This window comes from Argopecten irradians, chromosome 2 (assembly GCF_041381155.1).
Source record: "Argopecten irradians isolate NY chromosome 2, Ai_NY, whole genome shotgun sequence".
NCBI lineage: Eukaryota > Metazoa > Mollusca > Bivalvia > Pectinida > Pectinidae > Argopecten > Argopecten irradians.
Window position 1 is genome coordinate 11,541,379 of NC_091135.1, and position 23,671 is coordinate 11,565,049.

The 23,671-nt window shown below is 37.4% G+C and overlaps 1 protein-coding gene across 2 annotated transcripts; it reads right to left on the reverse strand.

Annotated features, from left to right (window-relative positions):
- Positions 1 to 773: 773 nt before the first annotated feature.
- Positions 774 to 21,231, reverse strand: LOC138314453 (snRNA-activating protein complex subunit 1-like). 2 transcript variants are annotated; one of them, XM_069254799.1, is made up of 10 exons: positions 20,986 to 21,231; positions 16,556 to 16,684; positions 15,040 to 15,180; positions 14,290 to 14,394; positions 9,506 to 9,627; positions 9,092 to 9,128; positions 8,692 to 8,775; positions 6,444 to 6,630; positions 5,144 to 5,254; positions 774 to 984 (listed from the first exon to the last, which is right to left on the reverse strand). In XM_069254799.1, exons 1-10 carry the CDS (start codon positions 21,199 to 21,201, stop codon positions 836 to 838), a joined length of 1,281 nt encoding a protein of 426 aa, XP_069110900.1. In that variant the 5' UTR covers positions 21,202 to 21,231; the 3' UTR covers positions 774 to 835. The 2 variants fall into 2 exon arrangements, with proteins under 2 accessions (XP_069110900.1, XP_069110901.1); XM_069254800.1 differs by having other exon boundaries at positions 20,903 to 21,005.
- Between the last annotated feature and the right edge of the window lie 2,440 nt (positions 21,232 to 23,671).

Here is a 23,671-nt window from a genome sequence, read left to right on the forward strand (position 1 = left end):
ATAGTCCAGGGGTTATACAATGATAGCGATAGTAGCCCCTGGAGTATACAGGTGGAGAGAAACTACACATAATGTCTACATACTGGCAGCAGCAATAAACCTTCAATTATCAAAATCCAAAACGACCGAATAGAGATCGATGTTTACTAATCGGAATTACTGTGGATTAAAGATCCATTATGTTTTTATAATATTTTTTATTGAAAACAGTTACCAGATTTTGTCTACTGATTATAACCTAATGACGATGTTTGTTTATAGGAAATACAATTGTAAATCAGGCAATGAAGACTCAGTGAAGTACGAACTCCTTAAATATCAAGATATCCCGAGCTAGTGTCACCCACAGTATAGATGGGCAAACCACACACGAGGACCAATATGTTTTACTTTTGATCTCAGATATAATACAGTTATTATATATTTTCAAACATGTTTTTTTTTAACAAAACTAATTATAAGTGAAGATTTAATTTTGAATATTGATGTTCTATTCAAAACATACTGGAACTCTAATTTGCAAAGAGAATCTCCAGTAAATTTTGAGAATTTATAAGTAATGACAGCAATGACAAACTGTAATTATCAAAATCCAAAATGGCTGACCATGTTGTTTCCAGGTTTGTCATGAAAAGCATTATGTATAACTAAGAAATGAAGGTAATTTACATTTGAAAGATTCTTTCAGTAGATTTAGTCTTTGTTTGTTCATGTGTAACACCTTAAAGTGACGACATACTCTAACTATGGGTAACAAAACACAAAATCCAAACTTGATATGATAAGAGTGTATTTAAGAGTAACAAATGATATAACAGTAATACAGTAACATGTTTTAAGATTTTCTAGGTCTGCCCCTACCACGGCGCCGAGTAGGAGGAGTAGGAGCCTGTTTCTGTGGTGAACTTTGAACCTTATCACTAAATGCAGGCAGTGGGTTGACAACAAGTCTGGCAGAGACAGTCTTCTTTGTAGGGCTTTTTCCTGCAATGGTAAACACAAGGTTATTATAATACTGGATCAGTGTCAAGACCAGCAGATGGTCACTGCTTGGCCCTGTTCATAAGCTCAGTTGATACTAAAAACATTATAAAAACAAGAAAAGATGTGAATAATCATCATCACATCTCTCAATCAAAATCATTTTACTTACTGTGCCTTTGTATGTAAAGCAGATAGGATCGACTGATATGAGCACATGGCTCAGCTGCCATTTTGGTTTATTATGGGGTGGCAGAATATAAAATATTTATCCATGGGGGAAAACCTAACTATTTGTACATTTTTGTAATTTTGATCCCAGTTTTATCTAAAGGCAATAACTTCATTAGGATCTAGTAAGGGGTGTCTAAAATATGGTGAGCTACCCTGTGAGTCAAGTATAATGTGGTGAGCTACCCTGTGAGTCAAGTCTAAAATGTGGTGAGCTACTCTGTGAGTCAAGTCTAAAATGTGGTGAGCTACCCTGTGAGTCATGACTAAAATGTTGTGAGCTACCCTGTGAGTCATGACTAAAATGTTGTGAGCTACTCTGTGAGTCAAGTCTAAAATGTGGTGAGCTACTCTGTGAGTCAAGTCTAAAATGTGGTGAGCTACCTGTGAGTCATGACTAAATGTTGTGATCTATGTGTGAGAGTCTAAATGTGGTGAGCTACCCTGTGAGCATGTCTAAAATGTGGTGAGCTACCCTGTGAGTCATGTCTAAAATGTGGTGAGCTACCTGTGAGTCAAGTCTAAAATGTGGTGAGCTACCCTGTGAGTAATGTCTAAAAGTGGTGAACTACCCTGTGAGTCCAGTCTAAAATGTGGTGAGCTACCCTGTGAGTCAGTCTAAAATGTGGTGAGCTACCCTGTGAGTCAGTCTAAATGTGGTGAGCTACCCTGTGAGTCAAGTCTAAAATGTGGTGAGACTACCATGTGAGTCAAGTCTAAAATGTGGTGAGCTACCTCTGTGAGTCAAGTCTAAAATGTGGTGAGCTATCTGTGAGTCAAGTCTGAGTGGTGAGCTACCCTGTGAAGTCTAAAATGTGGTGAGCTACCCTGTGAGTCATGTCTAAAATGTGGTGAGCTACCCTGTGAGTCAAGTCTAAAATGTGGTGAGCTACCCTGTGAGTCATGTCTAAAATGTGGTGGTGAGCTACCCTGTGAGTCATGTCTAAAATGTGGTGAGCTACCCTGTGAGTCAAGTCTAAAATGTGGTGAGCTACCCTGTGAGTCAAGTCTAAAATGTGGTGAGCTACCCTGTGAGTCAAGTCTAAAATGTGGTGAGCTACCCTGTGAGTCATGTCTGAAATGTGGTGAGCTACCCTGTGTGAGTCAAGTCTAAAATGTGGTGAGCTACCCTGTGAGTCAAGTCTAAAATGTGGTGAGCTACCCTGTGAGTCAAGTCTAAAATGTGGTGAGCTACCTGTGAGTCAAGTCTAAAATGTGGTGAGCTACCTGTGAGTCAAGTCTAAAATGTGGTGAGCTACCCTGTGAGTCAAGTCTAAAATGTGGTGAGCTACCCTGTGAGTCAAGTCTAAAATGTGGTGAGCTACCCTGTGAGTCAAGTCTAAAATGTGGTGAGCTACCCTGTGAGTCAAGTCTAAAATGTGGTGAGCTATCCTGTGAGTCAAGTCTAAAATGTGGTGAGCTACCCTGTGAGTCATGTCTAAAATGTGGTGAGCTACCCTGTGAGTCATGTCTGAAATGTTGTGAGCTACCCTGTGAGTCAAGTCTAAAATGTGGTGAGCTACCCTGTGAGTCAAGTCTAAAATGTGGTGAGCTACCTGTGAGTCAGTCTAAATGTGTGACTACCTGTGAGTCAGTCTAAAATGTGGTGAGCTACCCTGTGAGTCAAGTCTAAAATGTGGTGAGCTACCCTGTGAGTCATGTCTAAAATGTGGTGAGCTACCCTGTGAGTCAAGTCTAAAATGTGGTGAGCTACCCTGTGAGTCAAGTCTAAAATGTGGTGAGCTACCCTGTGAGTCAAGTCTAAAATGTGGTGAGCACCCTGTGAGTCAAGTCTAAAATGTGGTGAGCTACCCTGTGAGTCAAGTCTAAAATGTGGTGAAATGTGAGTCATGTCTAAATGTGGTGAGCTACCCTGTGAGTCAAGTCTAAAATGTGGTGAGCTACCATGTGAGTCATGTCTAAATGTGGTGAGCTACCCTGTGAGTCAAGTCTAAAATGTGGTGAGCTACCCTGTGAGTCAAGTCTAAAATGTGGTGAGCTACCCTGTGAGTCATGTCTAAAATGTGGTGAGCTACCTGTGAGTCAAGTCTAAAATGTGGTGAGCTACCATGTGAGTCATGACTAAATGTGGTGAGCTACCCTGTGAGTCAAGTCTAAAATGTGGTGAGCTACCCTGTGAGTCAAGTCTAAAATGTGGTGAGCTACCCTGTGAGTCAAGCCTAAAATGTGGTGAGCTACCCTGTGTCTAAAATGTGGTGAGCTACCCTGTGAGTCAGTCTAAAATGTGGTGAGCTACCCTGTGAGTCATGTCTAAAATGTGGTGAGCTACCCTGTGAGTCAAGTCAAAAATGTGGTGAGCTACCCTGTGAGTCAAGTCTAAAATGTGGTGAGCTACCCTGTGAGTCAAGTCTAAAATGTGGTGAGCTACCCTGTGAGTCAAGTCTAAAATGTGGTGAGCTACCCTGTGAGTCAAGTCTAAAATGTGGTGAGCTACCCTGTGAGTCAAGTCTAAAATGTGGTGAGCTACCCTGTGAGTCAAGTCTAAAATGTGGTGAGCTATCCTGTGAGTCAAGTCTAAAATGTGGTGAGCTACCCTGTGAGTCAAGTCTAAAATGTGGTGAGCTACTCTGTGAGTCAAGTCTAAAATGTGGTGAGCTACCCTGTGAGTCATGTCTAAAATGTGGTGAGCTACCTGTGAGTCAAGTCTAAAATGTGGTGAGCTACCCTGTGAGTCATGTCTAAATGTGGTGAGCTACCCTGTGAGTCAAGTCTAAAATGTGGTGAGCTACCCTGTGAGTCAAGTCTAAAATGTGGTGAGCTACCCTGTGAGTCAAGTCTAAAATGTGGTGAGCTATCCTGTGAGTCAAGTCTAAAATGTGGTGAGCTACCCTGTGAGTCAAGTCTAAAATGTGGTGAGCTACCCTGTGAGTCAAGTCTAAAATGTGGTGAGCTACCCTGTGAGTCAGTCTAAAATGTGGTGAGCTACGTAAGCAGTCAAATGTGTGTCTAAATGTGGTGAGCTACCCTGTGAGTCAGTCTAAAATGTGGTGAGCTACCCTGTGAGTCAAGTTAAAATGTGGTGAGCTACCCTGTGAGTCAAGTCTAAAATGTGGTGAGCTACCCTGTGAGTCAAGTCTAAAATGTGGTGAGCTATCCTGTGAGTCAAGTCTAAAATGTGGTGAGCTACCCTGTGAGTCATGTCTAAAATGTGGTGAGCTACCCTGTGAGTCAAGTCTAAAATGTGGTGAGCTACCCTGTGAGTCAAGTCTAAAATGTGGTGAGCTACCTGTGAGTCAGTCTAAAATGTGTAGCTACCCTGTGAGTCATGTCTAAAATGTGGTGAGCTACCCTGTGAGTCAAGTCTAAAATGTGGTGAGCTACCCTGTGAGTCAAGTCTAAAATGTGGTGAGCTACCCTGTGAGTCAAGTCTAAAATGTGGTGAGCTATCCTGTGAGTCAAGTCTAAAATGTGGTGAGCTACCCTGTGAGTCAAGTCTAAAATGTGGTGAGCTATCCTGTGAGTCATGTCTAAAATGGGGAGAGATATCCTGTGAGTCAAGTCTAAAATGTGGTAAGCTACCCTGTAAGTCAAGTCTAAATATGGGGAGCTACCCTACCCAGTGAGTCATGTCTTAAATGTGGTGAGCTACCCTGTGAGTCATGTCTAAAATAATATGATGAGCTATCCTGTAAGCCACTGTCTTGAGGTAAATGAAATGGTTGAAGCTGAATACATGAAACTATAAATATATAACTTGGTGCCTGTGCTTATTTCTAATATAAGGAAGCATGATCATTGATTGATACCAGAAATCGAGGAGTTTTATCAATTTTAAAAACTTTACAATTACAAATTGGTGCCTGGTTATGATGGTGTCCATTTTTTATGACATAGTGTGAGTTGCTGGATATAAAGGTTGATAAATGTCTGGTAGACCAGGGGAAGTAATCCAATAAGGACAAGTACCAACCTTTTCTTTGTTTTCCTTTCTTTGTAGTAACTGTATCTGGTATTGGGAGGTCAGGCATGTTGGGTAAGGATTGATTAAGTGTACTAGCCTGATTGGGGTCGGTATCCTCATCTACAAACAGAAACACAATATAACAGCTTCCACATGTTACTGTCAATTGGAATATTTTGATGTCAGGAAGTTTTAGCAATTTTCATCAAAATAGGGTGGTTCAACTCTGGCATTTCTTTGTACTCTGTAAAATTTAGTGCATACCTTATTCAACCCAATAAGTGTCCAGGGTATTTAAAGATTAAAAAAAAAAAAAAAAAAAAAGTGCTTAATAAGATCTTAATTTGATAGTTTTGGTCTTATGCCGGGGCAATTGAAATTGAGGCCTCAAAAAGGGGAAAGGCGCTTATTGGGTGGGCGCATTGGGTCAATATGGTGACTTTTTTTACACAAACAAGGTAAGTATAACTGGAGTTTTTCCTGTTGACATAACATACCTGAAATGTATCTATTTATGAAACATGAGTCAGTAACTTACCCTAGCATACATATTCATATTAGTAATTCAATAAATCAATACATACAATCAAACAGATACAAACACAAATATCATATCTTATCAAAGATGTACAAGAATGTAACGTCACTTTAATATAGAGTCAGAATACAAGGAGTTGAGGATTTTAGCTTTTGATACTTTCAAATAATCTAGATTTCAAACATTGGTGTGTTAAATTTTGGTGCTTTGCTGCCAAATAAGCCAAAATATAACCACATCTAAAATATCCCAATTTACGGCAGTCTCTCCCCAACTGTTGTTAAAGGACCACAACCTTTCCGAAACGGCTTTTAATTTTTTAAATGGGAATGTAAAACAAAATTGATAATTTTGTAGAGTCACAAAAGTTATTAACTTACCATTAATACTACACTTACCATCACCTTCTTAACAATAAAATTTAAATAAATTTCATGCTAATTTTCATAACGCGGTCCGTTTTATGTTTCCCGCTGTGGTCCTAATTACCATGTGCAGGTTAATTATCACTACATCAGACGACGAAACAGTGACATGAATCTTCATTGTCAACAAAGTTTACGCAGGTAATCTTACATTTGGTTGGTGTTATAACATCCTTTTAGGCCATTTATATACATTTTTTTGTATATTATTATTGTTTTTAAGAAACTTTTAATTTTTGTTTCGCAAAAGTAGTAGGCCTGTATTCCAGAAAATCAGCAGTATTGGTTTAACAGGGTGTTTTAAAGCTTAGATCATTCTCCATATCTACACACCATATCTACACACCTGACATTTCCTCCACAGGAAGTGGAACAGCTCGTGCTGGGACGTTGGCTTCATCTTGTGGTATTTCTGTGACGTTGGGTTCGTCAGTTTCACTTCTGGATGTAATTTTTCTGCGACGTAAACGATTACCTTTCACAGTAGCTTTAGCAAAGGCTTTTTCTTTCAGTAGAAGTTTTTTGGATGGTTTCTAAAAAAAAAATAACAAAAACATGTTTATTAATTTTTATGATGAAATAAAAGGCCCAAGGGTCTTACCAGTCATCTAACTATCGTGTAAACAAACTTAAAGCATCATGGTACTGAAGCCAATGGCTAACTTATATCCATCCTCTCCCACCATTTTGATATTTCATTTGATAACTATGACAACAAAATGATGCCTTGACAACTCTAACTATTGTATGACATCCTTTAAAATCCCTACATAGCAATTTTTAGCTTAAATGGAGAAGTTTGACCAATCAAAATCCACTGCTCCGTTATATGAAATAACATGTAGACATCCATATATTGCTGCACACCAACACATGGTCCCCAAGCTTACTGTGACGTTTTATTAAAATTGGTCCACAAGTATGGGAGGACCTCTTGGGAAATTATGAGCAACAATGAATCAGAATCCTTTTAAGTAAATTTGAAGATGACCATCAAAGTGTTTTTCAAAGGGCGACTATGATGGTCTTGGTTTTTGGACTAATCAGACATTAACAATCATCTCACTTGGGGACTAAATACAATATGACCAAAAAAATTACATTAAACAAGAGATCCCAGAGGGATCTTGGTGCCCACCAAAGAATGATCTATGTCTGACAATGGAAAGAGGATCTTTTCCCTGCTTTCCTAATTTTTAATACATATAACTACATATAAAATTTGAGCAAGATCTTTTCTGGACTTTCTGAGATATATAACACTAACAAACTTAAATTGTCAAAATCCAAGATGGCTGCCAGGCTGCCATCTTGTTGACCCATCAGTCCCAAAATGCAATATGCACAACTAGGGCCCTAGGGAAACCTACATGAGAAATTTGACAGAGATCCCTTCAGTACTTTCAGAGAAATAGCGATAACAAACTTTAACTATCAGAATCCAAGATGGCTGCCTTGCGGCCATCTTGTTGACCAATCGGTCCCAAAATGCAATATGCACAACAAGGGCCCTAGGGAAACCTACATGAGAAATTTGACAGAGATCACTTCAGTACTTTCTGAGAAATAGCGATAACAAACTTTAACAATTCGAATTCAAGATGGCTGCCTTGCGGACATCTTGTTGACCAATCGGTCCCAAAATGCATTATGCACAACTAGGGCTCTAGGGGAACATACATATGAAATTTGAGAGAGATCCCTTCAGTACTTTCTGAGAAATAGTGTATCAAAATCCGAGATGGCTGACTGGCAGCCATCGTGTTGACCAATCTGTCCCAAAATGCAATGTGCACAACTACGGCCCTAGGGGAACATACATATGAAATTTGAGAGAGATCCCTTCAGTAATTTCTTAGAAATAGCGGTAACAAACTGAAACTATCAAAATCCACGATGGCTGCCTGGTGGCCTTATTGCTGACCGATCTATCCCAAAATACAATATGCACAACTACCCACTATGGGAAAAATACAATATCCAAAATCCCAAAATACAATATGCACAACTACCGCACTATGGGAACATACATATGAAATTTGAGAGAGATCCCTTCGGTTCTTTCTGAGAAATAGTGGAAACAAACTTAAACTATCAAAATCCAAGATGGCTGCCTGGCGGCCTTATTGTTGACAGATTGATCCAAAAATGTACAACTAGAGACCCATTGGAACCTATACATGAAATTTGAGAGAGATCCCTTCAGTACTTTTTAAGAAATAGCGGTAACAAGATTTGTTAACGTACGGAAGGACAGATGGACGGACATGACGGACAGAAGGACGGATGGAAGGATGGACAACGGACCACGGATGAAAGGCGATTTGAAAAGCCCACCATCTGATGATGGTGGGCTAAAAATCTGGTTTATCCCGTTTCAGATTGGACATTGGACGACAAAAGAAGAAACAAATGGCTATATACATAGTTCATCCTACTATACCACCGTCACCGCTTGAGAGAGAAGTTGTACAAACAAAATTTGAGAAAGTGACAACACCCTTAATGCCTCCTGAAAAGTAAAACTAGTCTTGCCTTCCTCAACTTTCCTCAAAGATAAAAGTTAAAATTGAAATCAAAATCATAAAACTTACTATATCAACATCTTCTTCGTCATTTTCCATAGAATCTGAACTCAGTTCTTCATCCACATCCACTGCAAATTTTCTCTTGGCAGTCTGTAAATTAAAACATCTTACTCGAGTGCTTAGCCTGAATTCATATCAAACACTTCTAAGATTTCTTAGAGTTTACGGTAATAAAAGGCATTTTGAATAATTCAAAAATTTGATGAATCTTATCACACTGTTCATATGAAAAAGAAAACAATTTCTGTATTAGGTCATAAGAAAGCTGTTAATTTTTCTGCTCATTGAGATAAATAAAACATCATTGCAAAAACCCGCGAGAGCTGTTTGAGAGCAGCAAAGCTTGCTTTTCCTTTACTGACATTATACTGTGTTAATACTTTGAATTATTATCCCTAGTACCTACCCCTGCCTTGCGCCGGTCTTGGTAATAGATGATAGCCCTGTAAAATCATTAGTTAACCACTTAAATCATAATATACACTTCTCATCTTTTTTTAAGTTACGACGTCAACTAATTTTCAAAAGAAAATAGCCTTATTAACTAAAGAAATAACACTCATATCCAATCAGATTATGTTATTTAGCTTACATTTACGGGATGATTGCCACGAAAGCCTCAACCTGTCTATACAGGCAACCTGTCTATAGTGATCATTTTACTTTATCCTTCAGCGATCGTTATAAGACAGGTTTGACTGTATTATAGGAATTGCTAAGACAAGAAGCTCATTGAAGCAATATGGAGGTCGAAAACCATATTTAAAATTATATCTTTCCTTAATTAATCATGTTTTTTTAAAATGACATTAATAGTTACTTTGTAATTGCTGGGACAAGGTCCTGTTTGATAACTGACAGAGAGCGTGATGGTTTCGACGCCCCCGGACCCTCCAGGGCCACTTTGATAGCTTCATAGTGCTGGTGGACAGTAGCTATTTGCTAAAAAACACAGAAAAAATAAAGATTAAAGTAATGGCTGTATTTTAACTGTTTTAAATATCCTCTTCTCTATGTAGCATGCATTCCTGAGATTCTTTGACATGCAATAGGAAGTTAATAAGGTTGTGTTAGTTATAGTGCTATCTCACTGAAGTATCCTGGTGTGTTCTGTGTTGTTGTTTAGTTGTCATCTAGTTGTTGTTGTGTACCAGCTAGGTTATTGTTTAGCTGTCATCTCGTGGTTGTTGTGTACCAGCTAGGTTGTTGTTAAGTTGTTGTTTAGTTGTCTTCTTGTTGTGTTGTGTACAAGCTAAAATGTTGTTAAATTATTGTTAAGTTGTCTTCTTGTTCTGTTGTATACCATCTTTGTTGTTGTTTAATAGTTGTTTAGTTGTCATCTCGTTGTTGTTGTGTACCAGCTAGGTTGTTGTTTAGTTGTCATCTCGTGGTTGTTGTGTACCAGCTAGGTTGTTGTTAAGTTGTTGTTTAGTTGTATTCTTGTTGTGTTATGTACAAGCTAAGTTGTTGTTAAGTTATTGTTTAGTTGTCTTCTTGTTGTGTTGTGTTCTGTGTTGTTGTTTAGTTGTTGTTTTAGTTGTCATCTTGGTGTGTTGTGTACCAGCTAGGTTGTTGTTTAGTTGTCATCTCATTGTTGTTGTGTACCAGCTAGGTTGTTGTTTAGCTGTCATCTAGTTGTTGTTGTGTATCAGCTAGGTTGTTGTTTAGCTGTCATCTTGTGGTTGTTGTGTACCAGCTAGGTTGTTGTTTAGCTGTCATCTTGTGGTTGTTGTGTACCAGCTAGGTTGTTGTTAAATTGTCATCTCGTGGTTGTTGTGTACCAGCTAAGTTGTTGTTGTCGTCTCGTGGTTGTTGTGTACCAGCTAGGTTGTTGTTGTCATCTCGTGGTTGTTGTGTACCAGCTAGGTTGTTGTTAAATTGTTGTTTAGTTGTCTTCTTGTTGTGTTGTGTTGTTGTTTAAGTGTTGTTTTAGTTGTCATCTTGGTGTGTTGTGTTGTGTTGTTGTTTTAGTTGTCATCTTGGTGTGTTGTGTTGTGTTGTTGTTTAGTTGTTGTTTTAGTTGTCATCTTGGTGTGTTTTTACCAGCTAAGTTGTTGTTAAGTTGTTGTTTAATTGTCATCTTGTGGTTGTTGTATACCATCTTGGTTGTTGTTTAATAGTTGTTTAGTTGTCATCTTGTGGTTGTTGTGTACCAGCTAGGTTGTTGTTTAGCTGTCATCTTGTGGTTGTTGTGTACCAGCTAGGTTGTTGTTTAGCTGTCATCTTGTGGTTGTTGTGTACCAGCTAGGTTGTTGTTAAAGTGTTGTTTAGTTGTCTTCTTGTTGTGTTGTGTTGTTGTTTAGTTGTTGTTTTAGTTGTCATCTTGGTGTGTTGTGTTGTGTTGTTGTTTAGTTGTTGTTTTAGTTGTCATCTTGGTGTGTTGTGTTGTGTTGTTGTTTAGTTGTTGTTTTAGTTGTCATCTTGGTGTGTTGTGTACCAGCTAAGTTGTTGTTAAGTTGTTGTTTAATTGTCATCTTGTGGTTGTTGTATACCATCTTGGTTGTTGTTTAATAGTTGTTTAGCTGTCGTCTCGTTGTTGTTGTGTACCAGCTAGGTTGTTGTTTAGCTGTCGTCTCATTGTTGTTGTGTACCAGCTAGGTTGTTGTTTAGCTGTCATCTTGTGGTTGTTGTGTACCAGCTAGGTTGTTGTTTAGCTTTCATCTTGTGGTTATTGTGTACCAGCTAGGTTGTTGTTTAGTTGTCTTCTTGTTGTGTTGTGTACAAGCTAAAATGTTGTTAAATTATTGTTAAGTTGTCTTCTTGTTCTGTTGTGTTCTGTGTTGTTGTTTAGTTGTTATTTTAGTTGTCATCTTGGTGTGTTGTGTACCAGCTAAGTTGTTGTTTAGTTGTCATCTCGTTGTTGTTGTTGTGTACCAGCTAGGTTGTTGTTTAGTTGTCATCTCGTTGTTGTTGTGTACCAGCTAGGTTGTTGTTTAGCTGTCATCTTGTGGTTATTGTGTACCAGCTAGGTTGTTGTTAAGTTGTTGTTTAGTTGTCTTCTAGTTGTGTTGTGTTCTGTGTTGTTGTTTAGCTGTTGTTTTAGTTGTCATCTTGGTGTGTTGTGTACCAGCTAGGTTGTTGTTTAGTTGTCATCTCGTTGTTGTTGTGTACCAGCTAGGTTGTTGTTAAGTTGTCATCTCGTGGTTGTTGTGTACCAGCTAGGTTGCTGTTAAGTTGTCATCTCGTGGTTGTTGTGTACCAGCTAGGTTGCTGTTAAGTTGTCATCTCGTGGTTGTTGTGTACCAGCTAGGTTGTTGTTTAGCTGTCATCTCGTGGTTGTTGTGTACCAGCTAGGTTGTTGTTAAGCTGTCATCTCGTTGTTGTTGTGTACCAGCTAGGTTGTTGTTTAGCTGTCATCTCGTTGTTGTTGTGTACCAGCTAGGTTGTTGTTTAGCTGTCATCTTGTGGTTGTTGTGTACCAGCTAGGTTGTTGTTTAGTTGTCATCTCGTTGTTGTTGTGTACCAGCTAGGTTGTTGTTTAGCTGTCATCTTGTGGTTGTTGTGTACCAGCTAGGTTGTTGTTAAGTTGTTGTTTAGTTGTTTTCTTGTTGTGTTGTGTTCTGTGTTGTTGTTTAGTTGTTGTTTTAGTTGTCATCTTGGTGTGTTGTGTACCAGCTAAGTTGTTGTTAAATTGTTGTTTAGTTGTCATCTTGTGGTTGTTGTATACCATCTTGGTTGTTGTTTAATAGTTGTTTAGCTGTCGTCTCGTTGTTGTTGTGTACCAGCTAGGTTGTTGTTTAGCTGTCGTCTCGTTGTTGTTGTGTACCAGCTAGGTTGTTGTTTAGCTGTCGTCTCGTTGTTGTTGTGTACAAGCTAGGTTGTTGTTTAGCTGTCGTCTCGTTGTTGTTGTGTACAAGCTAGGTTGTTGTTAAGTTGTCATCTCGTGGTTGTTGTGTACCAGCTAGGTTGTTGTTTTAGTTGTCATCTTGGTGTGTTGTGTACCAGCTAAGTTGTTGTTAAGTTGTTGTTTAATTGTCATCTTGTGGTTGTTGTATACCATCTTGGTTGTTGTTTAATAGTTGTTTAGCTGTCGTCTCGTTGTTGTTGTGTACCAGCTAGGTTGTTGTTTAGCTGTCGTCTCATTGTTGTTGTGTACCAGCTAGGTTGTTGTTTAGCTGTCATCTTGTGGTTGTTGTGTACCAGCTAGGTTGTTGTTTAGCTTTCATCTTGTGGTTATTGTGTACCAGCTAGGTTGTTGTTTAGTTGTCTTCTTGTTGTGTTGTGTACAAGCTAAAATGTTGTTAAATTATTGTTAAGTTGTCTTCTTGTTCTGTTGTGTTCTGTGTTGTTGTTTAGTTGTTATTTTAGTTGTCATCTTGGTGTGTTGTGTACCAGCTAAGTTGTTGTTTAGTTGTCATCTCGTTGTTGTTGTTGTGTACCAGCTAGGTTGTTGTTTAGCTGTCATCTTGTGGTTATTGTGTACCAGCTAGGTTGTTGTTAAGTTGTTGTTTAGTTGTCTTCTAGTTGTGTTGTGTTCTGTGTTGTTGTTTAGCTGTTGTTTTAGTTGTCATCTTGGTGTGTTGTGTACCAGCTAGGTTGTTGTTTAGTTGTCATCTCGTTGTTGTTGTGTACCAGCTAGGTTGTTGTTAAGTTGTCATCTCGTGGTTGTTGTGTACCAGCTAGGTTGTTGTTAAGTTGTCATCTCGTGGTTGTTGTGTACCAGCTAGGTTGCTGTTAAGTTGTCATCTCGTGGTTGTTGTGTACCAGCTAGGTTGTTGTTTAGCTGTCATCTTGTGGTTGTTGTGTACCAGCTAGGTTGTTGTTTAGCTGTCATCTTGTGGTTGTTGTGTACCAGCTAGGTTGTTGTTTAGCTGTCATCTTGTGGTTGTTGTGTACCAGCTAGGTTGTTGTTTAGCTGTCATCTTGTGGTTGTTGTGTACCAGCTAGGTTGTTGTTTAGCTGTCATCTTGTGGTTGTTGTGTACCAGCTAGGTTGTTGTTTAGCTGTCATCTTGTGGTTGTTGTGTACCAGCTAGGTTGTTGTTAAGTTGTTGTTTAGTTGTTTTCTTGTTGTGTTGTGTTCTGTGTTGTTGTTTAGTTGTTGTTTTAGTTGTCATCTTGGTGTGTTGTGTACCAGCTAAGTTGTTGTTAAGTTGTTGTTTAATTGTCATCTTGTGGTTGTTGTATACCATCTTGGTTGTTGTTTAATAGTTGTTTAGCTGTCGTCTCGTTGTTGTTGTGTACCAGCTAGGTTGTTGTTTAGCTGTCGTCTCGTTGTTGTTGTGTACCAGCTAGGTTGTTGTTTAGCTGTCGTCTCGTTGTTGTTGTGTACCAGCTAGGTTGTTGTTTAGCTGTCGTCTCGTTGTTGTTGTGTACCAGCTAGGTTGTTGTTAAGTTGTCATCTCGTGGTTGTTGTGTACCAGCTAGGTTGCTGTTAAGTTGTCATCTCGTGGTTGTTGTGTACCAGCTAGGTTGTTGTTTAGCTGTCATCTCGTGGTTGTTGTGTACCGGCTAGGTTGGTGTTAAGTTGTCATCTCGTGGTTGTTGTGTACCAGCTAGGTTGCTGTTAAGTTGTTGTTTGCTGTCACTGTGCTCATATTTTTTGGTTGTTTCTTTGGTATGACAGAAAGTAACGACAAACACAGTTAAAGTGAATTGCACCTACCTCCAACATTTCTGTAGAGAAGAGATCATACAGAACACTCTGTTCCTCCTTGAATTCCTCAGACAGTGACGCTTCATCCCTCACCTTATCCACGGTGTGTAACACCTAACACCAACACAATGTTGTCTCAGTTATAATCAATAATGTACTTACATAACAATGTCAAGTTCATAATTTCAGGCCTGAATTTCATGATCCAAATTGGACCATTCCAAAACTTCATTGATATATTTTCAGTCATTTTTTATATCTGTTATGCCACATTATAAAATGTGCGTACAGTTAGGGGATGCAGCTTGTAGCCAACATAATACCCATTTCAAATCATCAATACTATTCACAATGACTACTGCACAAAAAATATATGTTACCATCTTCGTCCCAATAAGCATCTGGGGCATTTAAAAAATAGAAAATATATGGAGAGGTACTGAATACGATGATATAATTGCAAGGTCTTATGCCCTGGCAATTTAAATTGAGGCCTCAAAAGGAAGAGAGGCTCTTATAGGGACATGGGCGCTCTTTGGGTCCAAAACGTTAAGTATATCTCGGATGTAAGATATATAAAGCATGTGTGGAATAAACAATTTTATTATATGTCCATGTTTTAACAAATATATCGGTTCAGGTAATCATTTGGTAAGCATTTAAAGCAAACTTGGGTGCCAAGGCTTACCTGTTATATTCATAAAATATGATACATACATGTGCATTGTATACAAAACCGATGAATGAAACGTCACTTACCTCAAAGGTTTTAGCAGTAAATGTGAATGCATTTTGAAAACGAAGTTTGTGGAAAACAAAGTCGACATCAAGATGTTGTTGCCTATGAGCCTCACTTTGGAATTCCAACAGGTCAAGCCACATAGAGTTTGTTACTCGGATCTAAAATAAAATGTTAACTACTTTATTTTAAGTGTTCCGTACAGCTTTTCCTGATCTATCTCGCCAGGATCACTTATTGTTTCCATGTTTTCTGACATTTGTTTTACATTTTGTAAGTGTATAACTTTCTACGAACGACTATGGTTTTCAAAGATCAGTCTAAATGTTTTTTGTAGTTTAATTGTATTTTGATATAGTGGCAGGCGACCAGTTCTCCCCAAGTACAAATTCTCGCCATCGCATCTGTATCTGTACGATTTACACGCAGATTTAGTCAATAAAGCATCTTTGATAGAAGACACTACCATACTAATTTTCACAAAAAAAATTGTCTCAAAATTTTTCTGTGATCATACATGTACATATGCGATGGCGTAAATTGGTACCCGGTGAGAACTGGTCGCTTGCCATTAGTATATTATTAATATAATATATATGGGACAAGGAAGTAATTCCAACCGTGTGGACAAATAAAAATTGTCAAATTTTCTAGGCGATCTGCCCCTTTATCAAGACATACAAAACGAACACGATTACATAATAGGATACGAACAGTAATGCGGGACAAAGCAGACAAATATTAAACTATATAGCACAATAGAGCGCAATTTACCCTTCCTTGTATCCATGCTGTTCTTCAGAAAGCTAAAATATGAGCGATGACTGTAAAGCGTGCCACGTGTGACGTCAAATGTGTGGCGAAATTTATTTATAGTGCTCATTGGTATAGGATGCAAATTTAGTCGCCTATTTCCTCAGTGTGTTTGCAAAGAAGCAAAGTCCCAAATTTAGTCGCCTTTTGCTGGGCAGCATATGTAAAGGAACAAAAACGCGTAGAACAGAACGGGAAAAAGCTGGAAGTAGGGATAATTAATTGAAAAGCAAGTGATCAATTGATGTCAATTTGTATATTTAACGTTCGTTAATACCTTTGGGATAGCGGGTCTGTAAATAGGTAATCCAGAATCCAGAATGTATATGGTTTGGACCGTTTTTGGCCCCCAAATTCGCCAAATTTTCAAAACTTATTTAGTGACTAAATTGTTGGTTTTGAAATATTTAGTACATCCCTGATTCAGCTGTAATGACTGTTTTCTTTTTTTCATTTTGCAGCTGTAGTTGCCATAGTAACCATCCAAAATATGCATAAATTATAATAATGTGGAGACCATGGGCACCAGTTTTGTAATAGGAGAGGAGAAAATGTACATGGTAGCGGCTAGACAGGGATTTGAACCCAGGACCTCCGAACACTAGTCAAATGCTCTACCGCTGTGCTACCTGGTCACCGATGACCGACCCAGTCCAATCCTGCTACAGTAATAAAAGAAGTCTGACAACATAATAAATGTTCAGCTAGCTGGAATATTATTACCTTCACTCTATGACAAAGTGGCTGTGTGTTAAAGAGACCATACAGCAGGTAAAGAGCTCCGACTCGCACTTGGAAATTGTACGGTGCAACAACGTATTGTGCTGCAATCCTGAAACACTCTTCTATAAACTGGAAAAAAAACAGAGAGAGAAAAAAATGTAATGGTGGTTGCATATTTTACAGTAAGCTTACTGGCTGGCGACCAGTTCTCGCCTAGTACCAATTCTAGCCATCGCATCTGTAGCTGTACGATTACCACTCAAATTACGTCAATAAAGCCATATTCTGGTAGAAGACACTTAATTCCTTTGTAATTTCCACAAAGAACTGTCTGAAAGTTCGTGTGTGATCATACAAATACACATGCGATGGCGAGAATTGGTACTTGGTGAGAACTGGTCGCCTGCCAGTAGAGCTATATATTATTGACAGAACATCAAGCTCCTAGGACTCATAGGCTGTATGACGTTTGGTCCAGTGTTCGCCCTTAGGATTTTTCCAGTTAGTCCTAAGGACCGACTGACCCTAAAAGTTACTGGCAAAGTAAAGCAAAGTAATACTCTTACTAATAAAAATATCCACCTCTATGTTTTAGTATCGTGCCCTCTCAACAAATTTGTTTTGTACAGTTTGACCTTCAACCTTTCTACAATTCTTCTGCCATTTTTCTTTTGTACATTCTCTATCTGGGGCAAAACGTTGCCAGTCAAAGGACCATTTACATGATAACAATTATCTGCCATACTATAAAGTTGCCGGTCATGGGCAGACGAACAGGCGTTAATTTCAAACGCTGGTTTGTATGGCACGCCGTTTTGTCATAAAATACACATAATACTTAAGGTCAAATCTTTTGACCTTAAGGGCAAAAGATGTTTTTTTGTCATTATGTACATTTCACCTTAAGGGCAAAAAATTTGACCTTAAGGTCAAAAAACTTTTTTGCCCTTAAGGTCAAATCTTTTGCCCTTAAGGTGAAATGTACATAATGGCAAATAATTAATCTGTAGTCTAACTCACTATGCTATTCATACCCCTAATCACATAATGGACTTGTCCACATACTGAACAACATGAAACACTTAGGTAAATGAAATTTTAAGTCCTTTAAAAGTTGAAAAAACAAAGAAAACACCAAACAACTGATGAAAATTAAAAATCCCATAAAATAATTTAACAAAATTGTTTTCAAAATTGTTCATTTATTGACACTAGAAGTCTATCTAGTAATAATTCATTTGTATTGCTACAATTATAATATTCAAGAAATTTTTAGCCCTTGCTTAAGGTCAAATACCTTAACTTAATATAATCTTTTGCCCTTAAGGTCAAAAAACTTTTCTAACCTTAAAGATGCTCCAACGCTGACAACTGGTATTTTTTCACTTTCAAAAACAGGAGCAGATGATTTCGTATCTTTCTTCAGTTACAAAAGTTACTTACTTTACACCATTACCACCACTGAAAAGTTTGAGCTTCTTTTTTTACTTCAAGTTAAAAATATGAAAAATAATTAATTGCATCCCGAAAAAATTCCGTGTCACTATATCCTATATGGAAGGAAGTACTGATTGCGCACGCACCAAAGGCGAAATAAATTATTTTATATTATTTTTTGTGTTAATTAGACATATATATACATGATCAAACACCAATTTTTGTTCAACTGATGAATATCATTTATGCTTTGTCGGCGGTGGAGCATCTTTAACAATACCCAAAAAACTTTTCTAACCTTAAGGTCAATAAATCTTTTGCCCTTAAGGTCAAAAAACTTTTTTAGCCTTAAGGTAAAAAAATCTTTGCCCTTAGGGTCAAAAAAATCTTTTGCCCTTAAGGTAAAAAAAATCTTTTGCCCTTAAGGTCAAAAATTGTTTTTAACCTTAAGGCAAATAAACTTTTTGCCCTTAAGGTCAATAAATATTTTGCCCTTAAGGTCAAAAAACTTTTTTAACCTTAAGGTAAATAAATCTTTTGCCCTTAAGGTCAAAAAACTTGTTTAACCTTAAGGTCAAATAACTTTTTTTAACCTTAAGGTCAAAAAAATCTTTTGCCCTTAAGGTCAAAAAAATCTTTTGCCCTTAAGGTCAAAAAACTTTTTTAACCTTAAGGTAAATAAATCTTTTGCCCTTAAGGTCAAAAAAACTTTTTTAACCTTAAGGTAAATAAATCTTTTGCCCTTAAGGTCAAAAAACTTTTTTTAACCTTAAGGTTAATAAATCTTTTGCCCTTAAGGTAAATAAATCTTTTGCCCTTAAGGTCAAAAACATTTTTTGCCCTTAAGGTAAATAAATCTTTTGCCCTTAAGGTCAAAAAACTTTTTTAACCTTAAGGTAAATAAATCTTTTGCCCTTAAGGTCAAAAAACTTTTTTTAACCTTAAGGTAAATAAATCTTTTGCCCTTAAGGTAAATAAATATTTTGCCCTTAAGGTAAATAAATCTTTTGCCCTTAAGGTCAAAAAACTGTTTGGACTATTTTATACTTAAGACGATAATAAAAATTTTACCATTCCCCTTCAAAAAATGAAAAATACTACAAGATTCTTGAATTATTGAAACATTGAAACCTCATTGTCCATCGCTGATACTGTTTATTGAAGAAACACCTTATCTCAAAATGACTCCCCTTCCCCTTAATGAAATGAATACTAATTCTGAACAACAAACAATTGGATGATTCCATTCCCAGTAAGTGGTATATCAACATTAAGGACATCACACATAATGACAAAAAATATTTTTTGCCCTTAAGGTCAAAAGATTTGCCATTATGTAAAGATTTGTTTACAACAACTTAAGGTTAAAAAATATGGACATAATGTCAAATAAACGCTTTTGCCATTATGTTACCTATCCGATTTCAAGGGCAAAGTTTTTGCCATTATGTACAGTTTCAACGTTTTAGCCCTTAAGGTCAAAAGATTTAACCTTAAGGTAAAAAGATTTGACCTTAACGGCAAATCTTTTTACCTTAAAGGGCAAAAGATTTGACCTTAAGTATTATTAGCTGCGATGACGTAGCTCTGAACGACGGACGGAAGATTTCTGACAGATGGTCGTCGTCAGAGCTACGATTCTGTCCCATTGCCCGTAGTGTTGCAAAACATCCAGCAGTGAAAATGTTGCATTTCACATGTGTCATGTAATTTTGTAATTAAATTCAACAATATCAAACATTTTAAATATAAAATGATTATTTATTTACCTACCACCATGTCTAAATTATGTTTTAAAGCACTTTTGAATGGCTCACATCTCCGACACGGCTCACTTGGCCGCCATGATGCTTCTCGTTAGAAAGTCTCGCGCTCCAAATATGGCAACTAGTACCATATATGGAATGACCTACAAATTTTCACTACGAAAGAAATATAATGTCACAAAGTTTTTAACATGAACTTTCAAAATTCTTTTTCGCTAAATTCTAAACAATACTTACATTTATCAGTTCCACCATGTTTATTCTTAGTTTGTTGGCTTTTTAAAACATTTAAACATATATCCACCAAGGTTATGTCATTCATTTAAGCATTGAACGTCTTTCAGTTGGCATTCATAGCCAATATGAATGCAAACTGGACAGAGGCAAATGCCATGAAGCGCGCTAGCGCTTCATGTTGAATTTGCCTCTGTTCAGTTGGCATTCATATTGGCTATGAATGCCAACTGAAAGACGTTCAATGCTTATATTTACATTTGATTACAATTTTATGATGAAATTCCAAGGAATTTTGCATTTATAATGAATTAATCATTCGTTATCGTCATGGATGGAACAGCCATTTGAACAGCCGTCTTCCGTGATCGCTGGCACGACAATTGTGACGTCACAATGATAATGACGTCATAATAAGCGCTTGAAGTTCATTGTTTATATGACTGCCAACTGCGTTTGGTAAGGTTACATAGTGGGACTGCATTGAAAATGTAAATATTAATATTGAGGTTTCCGGTAAATCAAACATGGCGGCGTATTTGAACAGAATTATACATGTGCTGTGTTTGCCTTGGATTTTACCACTAATAGTTGATGAAACATTATAATCGAAAGGTTTGTGAATTGAATATTGATCATAGTTGTCAGAACAATACAGTTACATAAGGATATTACCCGAAAAATATATTTTTATCAGTCTCAAAGTGCGCATGTGGATCACAGCGGGGCTTGCAACACTAGCGGCAACGGGGTGGAATTCATACCCTGCCGGGAACCGGAGTGGAGGCAGGGTATGATTATTCGTTCTAAAGTATTATATGTATTTTATGACAAAACGGCGTGCCATAGGTTTGGTAATGTAAGGTTTTGCCTGAATTAATATTATCTTATAACTATATCCACGGAATACCATTATGATATGTCTCCTAGATCGAGGGCATGTTTCTTATAAGGCCTGCTATGTTCTGACAGTCTGATGTTAGATTATTCTACCTCACGAACTTCCCTTTCGGATTGTCTTCCAGCAAAAATCATCGGCATTCTCATGTCACGCCAAATTTCAACAAAATTTTCATATCGAACTGTTTCTGTCGCTATAAAACGTTGAAGGAGGTCCTCCAAATCTTCCTTTATCCCGAGGGCCGGTGTGTATTTGTGAGGATAACGCGTTTGCTGTAGAGGCTTTGCCATGTTGGATTTGTTGTTCATGGTTTGAGCAAAATTATCAACGTTACTGACACGCTTGAAATCATGTAGGGATGTCAGACGTTCCGCCCCAAAACTGTTGCACCCAATACTATTTCGCCCCAAGTTTTATTCATATCACCCAAAATTCCTTTTTAAAATATCTTCCATAATTCAAAATTATTTTGTAATGATTAAATCAATGGATACTTGAGGCGCTTTTAGTGTAAAGAATTTGTTTTGCGATATGGTTGCAAATTGGGGGCGTAATGGTTTTCATATTTGGGGCGAAACGGTTCTGAGCGTGCGGGTGCGGGTGCCGGTGGTCGTTCCGTACCATTAGCGGTTCGTACCAGTCATACTGATTCGACTGTAACTAGTGCGCCGATACAGTCTCTAGACCATTGTGATGTATCCTAATTAGATATACACATCTAATATTTGTTTCTGCTCTACATAGATCAGAATACATAATAAAAAAGGACTATGCACATGAAAGTTTTGTGCAATTTTTGGCACCTTAGATTTTCAAATAGTTAAATGATTAAATTGTTGAATTTCATTTACTGAAATACAAATGTACACAAAATAGGTATGATCAGAAATATATATACATATTAATATAATATGTTTCTGGTATGATAGGTAACAATCCTAGTGTACATTTATGAATATTGAAAATAGCGAAATTGTGTCAATTTTGGTATTTTTGTGAAGTTTTTTTTTTATATAGAAACAGACTACATCCTTGAGCAAACTTGGTATGAGATGCTTATATTATCCTTAATAAATAGAAGTTTTTTTACGATTACGCTCTTTTGTTTCTCAGACAAAATAAAATCACAAAAATAGGCACTTTTCAAAAATAACGCTTACTTTATTGTAAGTGAAATTTGAAGGTTACAATTGAATCAGAGATGAAATCAGTAATCAACATTTCAAATTCAACAATTAACACCTACTTGTAGTTAAAAAACTGTTCATACAATTTACATGCATACATTGCTAATATACGTTAATTATGAACACGTTTACAACAAATTCATGGTTATATATAGTGCAGTTATTTCCATTCACACGAAAGTTCCTATAAGAGATCTGCATTAGGTACATGCATATAACGAAGTGTTTTTGTTGCTCCGCAGAAGTTCGTTATAACCATGTTTTACTGTGGTCCATTCAAGTTAAAAGTTACATGTACTAGGGTGAACAGTTGTGTGACATATTAAGCGAGTTCCCAAAAGTCAATTTTACTAAATTCTATATCAAAATATTACCATTTTAACTTTTTCCAGGTTCCGGCCAAAAAAAATTGTCTGTTTAGGGTTACATTGCCAAAAAAATAGGGTCGGTCGGGAGGGAGGATTTTTTTTAGTGTCTTTCACTAACATGATGGTCAGAACCGGAGTCTGCGATCGAAATCCCAACTCTTTTTTTTTCGTAGTAAAAAGTGGGAAAAAATTAGGGTCGGGGTAAAAAATTAGGGTCGGTCGGGTAACCCTTAACAGGCATTTTTTTTTTTTTTTGCCTCACTTTACTACAAGGATGTAGATGACTTAGTGTACTGTAGTAGATGTCATTTATGAGTGAAGATATCATGACTAAAAATAATGAAAATACAAAGATTAAAATTTAGCATTGAGAACTCAGTTTTGTGATACAGCTACAAGGTTGGTTTTGCTAAAAATGTCACACGGTCGTAGTTTGGGTTGGAACGGTTTGGGGACGGAAGTACTGTTCCTCGAAGCGAGAAGGAGGAAGTACGTAACGAAGTTGGAAGAGCGGAAGATAGGCTACATCAGGTAAAGAAGGCCTACTAGACTATGGGCTAGGAGGTATTCACAAATCAACATAAATCTGTAGACATTTTTGAGTAGTAATCGATACTGTTTTGTGTATGATCAGAGTTACAAACGGCTAACATCGGATACAGTACACAATGGGAACTTAATTAGGATCATAAGCACTTACCAGGGAACTGGACGGGGAATTCCCCCATTAAATGGCCTGCCAGTAGTTGGAGTCGGTTCCAGCCAGTACTTACTGGTCTCTATGCAAGAACCCATTCTCGCCATCACATACGTATTTGTATGATTATATTACAATCGGATTTTCATGCAATATTTTCTGAAAATATGCACAGTAAAATTTCTATTTAGAATATGACTTAAGTTTATTTACGTAAATTTGCATGTACCACCATCCAAATTACAGGTGTCTTCTTCTGGTTTAGAAAAATAAACAATAGCCTATGCCTACTAAACTCACCTGACTAGTGCTTGAACAGGACAGTGCTTGAACACCTATTTTATTTCTCGCTTCTAATTCTAAAACCAGTCGATTGTTTTGTTCATGGTAATTGTGGTGTGTGTTGACACTTCTCTTCCGCCAAAAAGTTTACTTACCAGTTCCGTGATGTGAATATCAGCAGACGACATCTGGCGGCAAATCACAAAATTGACGACCACCAAAATAAACATCATCACATGGAAAG